General features: G+C 35.8%; 1 protein-coding gene across 1 annotated transcript in view; it reads left to right on the top strand.

Moving 5' to 3' along the window:
• Window positions 1–209: 209 nt before the first annotated feature.
• Window positions 210–6,000, top strand: part of LOC104544442 (probable global transcription activator SNF2L2) — a gene marked incomplete at its 3' end in the record, with an annotated part of 47,594 nt that continues 41,803 nt past the window's right edge. Inside the window, exons 1-2 of the mRNA XM_010189315.1 lie at window positions 210–320; window positions 795–856. Coding sequence (XP_010187617.1) covers window positions 210–320; window positions 795–856 — 173 coding nt within the window. The remainder of the gene's footprint in view (window positions 321–794; window positions 857–6,000) is intronic.

Below are 6,000 nucleotides of genomic sequence, written 5' to 3'. Positions count from 1 at the left end.
GGGGGAAAGTTTGCCAGGAAGCGTGATCTTTAAAAGTTACCTCTGTTGTGCTGTAATTAGATGGTGAATTATAGTAGTTACAAAGTATAGAGCATGACATTTCTGGTGGAGTTAGAAAGAGACTTCTTCCCTCTTCCCATCAACAAGGTTATTAAGAAATTGACCTTTAACATGTGCTGTGCAGAAGGATCATGATCTGCACCTAAAACATGTCCTTAATCATTGTCAGTCAGAGGAAAGAAACTGCACTTAGTATATTTGCTTGTTTTGAACTGATGGTGCGTCTTCCAGTTACTGTAACAGTGGATTTGTCGGAGAAGGTAGCCAAAAGGGATGGTGATCTTATTAAAGACTCATTTATTGACTTCCACTTTACAACAGCTGAACACCATGAAGTGTTTTAAGATGTGGTACTATGTCCAGAATCCAGGCCTTGATCCCAGAAAAACTCTTACTTTTAGTGTAAGATAATTCCTAAGTAATTTAGTGGCATTTTGTTGTGGTCATTTTGTCAGTCTTATCCTTTTTACCTTAGGATGGAATGACCATAGCTGTTTCAGTGTGAGAAATCACTATTTTCTAACACCTTTTTCAGAAAGCTTGTAGAGCACACAACTTTATGGTCTCACAGTTGCTCTGAGTGAAGAATTGTAATACTATTAGTATTACAGCCATTAGTATTGTAGCCATCTTATATATATAATATAGTGTTAGTATTATAGCCGTCTTATGGCCTGTATAGTGTAACCTTTTCTGCATCAGTTAACATCAAATTGTTACTTCTGGCTTTTCAGCTTTGCACCATTGCACTGTTTGTTCCAAACTACGATGTCGTAGCATGCATGAATAGAGGAAAGTGAGGCATGACAGCAAATAGCAGTGTAGCATTTACTAGTGTGGAGAGCCAGTTGCACATACAGCATATCCATTAGGTTGTAAATAACCTAAACTTCCTGGCAGAGTAAGTCAGATGCAAGTTTTATAAGAATTGTACAGCAGAAAGGTTTTATTTTTTCAGGGTAGCACATAGATAATGATCCAAGTGTTTTTAATGTTGAACAGAGCTGGAGCTGGGTTTAACTTTGTGTACCAGATTGCTTAGAACCAGAAATCTTTTCATTATTCAGAACTGTGTAAGTAACAGACAAAAACTTTGAAATAAATCAGTTTTAACAGCTTTTGTGCTTTGGATGGTGCTAGCCTTAGCTTTAGTATAGGCAAGTTTAATACTGAAATATGATGTATTCACACTTTCTTTGTTACAAGGGAATGAAAAAAGTCCAATATAAACATTTGTATCCTGAAAACAGTGAAGTTGGTGAAAGTTTTATGAAATTATTGTCTCTTGACCTTTATTAACTTTTTTAATAAAGGGATACTGTACTTTGAAATACTTAGACAACTGTTTGAATTAGTCATTTTCATGAAAAGACAGAATTTTCAGATAGGTATTTTAGGAATTTGTATTTCAAATGTATAGATAGACCCAAAAGGTGAAATTTAGCCATACTGCCTTCTTGAGCGAAAGTGTGAGCTTTGAATCTGATTAAGTTAGGAATTCTTGAAAATTACATATTAGGTTTACTCTGTGACTGTACTGGTTTTGAGTGGGATAGAGTTAAATTTCTTCATATGGTTGTATGAGGCTATGTTTTGGATTTGTGCTGAAAACGGTGTTGATAGTGCACAGATATTTTACATACTGCTGTGCAGTGCTTGCGTCAAGGCCTTTTCTGTTCCTTGTACTACCTCGCCAGCGAGTAGGCTGGGGGTACACAAGAAGCTGGGAGGGGACAGAGCTGTGAGAGCTGACCCCAACTGATGAAAGGGATATTTCATACCATATGTGGTTGTCATTCTCAGCAATAAAACTGGGGGCAAGGTTTGCCAGGGCCTGCTGCTCAGGAACTGGAGGAGCATTGGTTGGCCAGTGGTGAGCAGTTGTTTTCATTTGCTTCATTCATCTTTCTTGGGTTTTATTTTCCTCTCTCCTTGTCTTTTTATTTTTTTTCTCTCTTTATATCTTTTAAAGATATTATTTCTTTTTAATTATTAAACTGTTTTGCTTTCAACCCACAAGTTTATTTCTCACTTTTACCCATCTGCTTCTCCCCCCATCCCACCAAGGGGGGTGGGGAGTGAGTGTGGTGCTTAGCTGCTGGCTGGGTCTAAACAATGGCAGTGACCTTGAACATGGTGTTTCTGGACTAAAGATGCAAAGTGTGCTGCTGGGGACAGTGCTAATTCATGAGCTACATGATAAAAAGTTAGTTGCTGAGGTTCGGCCATTTCTCTTGTTGTATACTCACATCTCAAGTGTGTAAGGGCAGACTTTTGTGGGAGAATAGATGCTGCTGCATATGCATTTCCATTTCTTAATAGATTATGTATGTGATTTATATGTTAGAGCATGTCCTACACACAGAATAATATTGTAAACATGAAATACTCTGGTTGTTGTTATTACAAAGTTGTATCTAATTTTTTTTTTCAGTGATAGCAATCCTTTGTTTCTTTCCTTGTTTCTAGGAGGTTACACACTTTGTTTCATCAAACAGTTCATCAAATATGTCCTTAGAACTACTGTATAATGTTCCTATTCATTAGCTATGTGTTAAAAGTACAGATGGAGAAGCAGTGATGCACTTACTAACATATTGCAGGATCAAGCAAGCTTTGAATGTCATGAAATATCAGCAAAGTGCTTTTTCTCCCTGAAAAGCCTTGATCTGATTATAAAGAAGACTCCAGTGTACATTAACAAAGAGAAAATGGAGAGTTAATATTGTTGTCAAATTCGCATGTTTATGCTGAGAAGCTATTTGCAGCATATGTTGATTTGAGATTACATGATAGTTGTTGTTAAACTCTGTATGACTGAAGGTGGATAAAAAGGAATTTAGAAACTTAAAATTCTTATCTGTGTTAGAAGTTTAAATTACTCATATGTGGAGAGCTGTTAAACTTGTTATGTTCCTTGAAATCTGGCCAGAATAAAAAAATCATACTATGCTTTTACAAAACTATCCTTAACACTTTCTTCAAAAGAAAGTGCTGCTTTTTAATCTCAGAGATTTGATCTCTTAAGTGTAATAATGTTTGTAACTTAAAGTTATTCTACTATGTGGAAAGGCTTTTTTCCACCTTCTCATTGTTAATTAAAAATACAAAACCACACTTGCTAGTGTCCTGTGGATTGTCCATGGTTTCTCTTTGTTACCTGCAAAGTCTCTTCTTCTGTATCTTAGTGGTTTATTGCATGACATCCGTTCCAGACAGGTTTGAATGTGCAAGGTTAACCTCTGCTGTTGACCACAATTAGTGAGGAAGAGGTATGCATCGCTTACTTTGCAGAGATCTCTGTGCAGGTGCACTAGCTGCTTTCTGCATGGATGAAGATAAATTGCTGAACTGCGAGGATTAGTTAAATATATCCTTTAAACATCATATCCTTCAAGTGCTTGTAAAAAGCATCTAGGAAACCTTTTTGTTTCGATTTTGGTTACCTAATAGGTATTTGTGTTTTTCCGTGAAGACAGGAGTAGTCCAACAAACTGCAGTCATTCTCTTTAAAGACTAGAAGGTGGCTTCGGTGAGAAACACCTCAAGTAGTTGTTACATTCACTTGAGTTGGGATGTCTGTCATTAAATTGTTTTAAAAATCCTACTGACTACTTGAGAAAATACTATTACTGTTACTGTTAGTACCCTAGACAGTACAATTATTACTTCTAGGAAAGTCTGAAATAAAACTTCAAAATACGTTCTTTTTTTGTGTTTTATATGTAACCCATCTGACTGTCAATTTTCATTCTTCCATTTGTGTGCTCTAGATTTTTATTAGTACTTAAAATTTTGTGACCAGGACTTTATTTTAGTAGAGAATGGACTTGAGTGTCAATGAGAGTTTTGTGAGATAGTATCTTTACTGAGTTAGCCATACTGTTTTTTTTCCCTATTCTTTCCCTCTGAATTATAAAAGGAGGCTAATCACCTGCGGAAGTGTAGACGTGTCATTGTAGCTCAGTGCAGACCTCTATTCTTGCAGTAATTTCAACATATGGAGGAAAAAAAATCGAGGAAAAGTTACCCTGGAAATACTAATCTGCCTTAGAATTTAATGATAAAATTTGATGTGCATTTATTTCTGGTCAGCCTTTTATGAACCCAAGTTGAGAAAAACAAAGAAAATGATTAACAGTGTGAAGAGTCTTTTATATGGGAGTGGACTGTTTAGTGTGATGATGGGACATACTAAGGACATTCTATAAGCTTGCATTATGTTTAGTCATATCTCAAGAGAGTGGTATATTTGGATTTTTATTAATAATTCAAAAGACAGAAATATAAACCCCAGCTCAACTTTAGTTGTCATTTGAATTTCTACTGTGTAAATTTTTATGTCAGCAGGCACTTTCACCTATGTTGTACTTGGAGATAAAGTAACAAGCCAATTCTGGCACAACTAATGACTGAACATTTCACTTCAAGTTTGTGAAATGGCTCATCCATTTAGTTACCTAAAATGATAAGGTATTTTAGAAGAACCTAGATTAACTTTTTGTACTCATCCTCTTGTGTAGTAAGAGAAGGAACTCTCAATGCTAACAAAAAGAAAAAAATTACTGAAAATATGTTCAGTGTTCAGCTGCCTTACTAAGTTCACAGCTCAAAAGAGAAGTTTGGAAAGGTTATGACCGCTCCCTTGAAGTTTCATTAAAGTCAATGAAATGAGGACTTGGCTATAACTGTTCTGTAGATGATGCTTTCAGAAGCAATGCAGCTATTTGAGGAGTGAAATAGAATAATAAACTGTAGTTGCAATGTATGTTTATGTCCATGTGTGAATAAGGAACAGGCACAGCACCCATTTAGTGATTTAAAACAAAAGATTAAGTTAGTCTTCTGCAATAATGAAACATTACCTCATCTTTGTTGTTTCACGAAATTCAAAAATCTTTTGGTAATAAAAAAATGCATATTTTTAGGAAGTTTAGAAGTTTTATGAAGGAGTACTATTATGTAATATATACTATCTGCAATTGTACAAGTGTTTCTAGTTACTTTTCAGTTTATACATAAGTCATAATGCATGCAGTTGCTGTGAGATGCTAGCATTTTGATTTGTTCTGATGCCATATGTCAGGTGCAGCTGTTTTGCCTGATATGTGATGTGCTTTCCAGCTGTGAGGCTGACATTCGGATGTATGAGGGTTTATGTCACTGTGCTAATTCTGCAGTGTGATGAAGGACAGGGAAAGGATGATCATGATAAAGGAGCCCTATAGAAAGTGTTTTCTTTTGCCCTTCACAGGAGTTCCTAAGTCCTCATTGCAGGAAAAAAGCAGCACACACCTTTTCCTATTGTGTTCTGATGTTCTGTGCTTTGTAAATGTTAATTAAAGAAAGGAAAATTTTGGGATTCCTGTGCAGGATCTAGAGATGAGATACCTTCCTTGATACCAGGCCTTTAGGTTTTTTGTTTTAGGACGGAGAGTACACTCTGGTTATGGGGTGTGTGTGTGTGTGTTTGGTTTTGGTTGGGTTTGTTTGGGGGTTTTTGTTTATTTGTTTGTTTGTTTTGGATTTTCTTGTTGAGGTTTTTTTTTTCCCTAAAGCTTATGGGAAGTGAGAAGTACTGATTCAGTTGAACTTAGATGCAACTTTTGGACAACATAAAATTTTGGAGTCTGTTATTTTAGTGCCTTGGCAAAATTTGCAGTTCACAGAAGTACTTACTTGTAAATAAAGCCACAAAAGCTATGTATCGGTTAGCTCTGTGATCGTGGTTTTCAGTGTAAAAAAATTGGAAAATAAAGTTCTGTCTGGCTTGCCTATGACTTCCTCATTCTCTCTTGAATTTGCAAATGAATTCAAAAGGAGCTGTAAAGGAAGAGTGAAATAGAATCTGATTTACAGGGTAACAGCTATTAAGTGCGAATACTCTACTAATGAACTTCCACTTGTCAATAAAATAAGCAAGTAGAATTCCAGATATTA

This window comes from Mesitornis unicolor, unplaced genomic scaffold, assembly GCF_000695765.1.
Source record: "Mesitornis unicolor isolate BGI_N332 unplaced genomic scaffold, ASM69576v1 scaffold30507, whole genome shotgun sequence".
Taxonomy (NCBI): domain Eukaryota; kingdom Metazoa; phylum Chordata; class Aves; order Mesitornithiformes; family Mesitornithidae; genus Mesitornis; species Mesitornis unicolor.
This window is presented reverse-complemented; position numbering and strand designations above follow the sequence as displayed.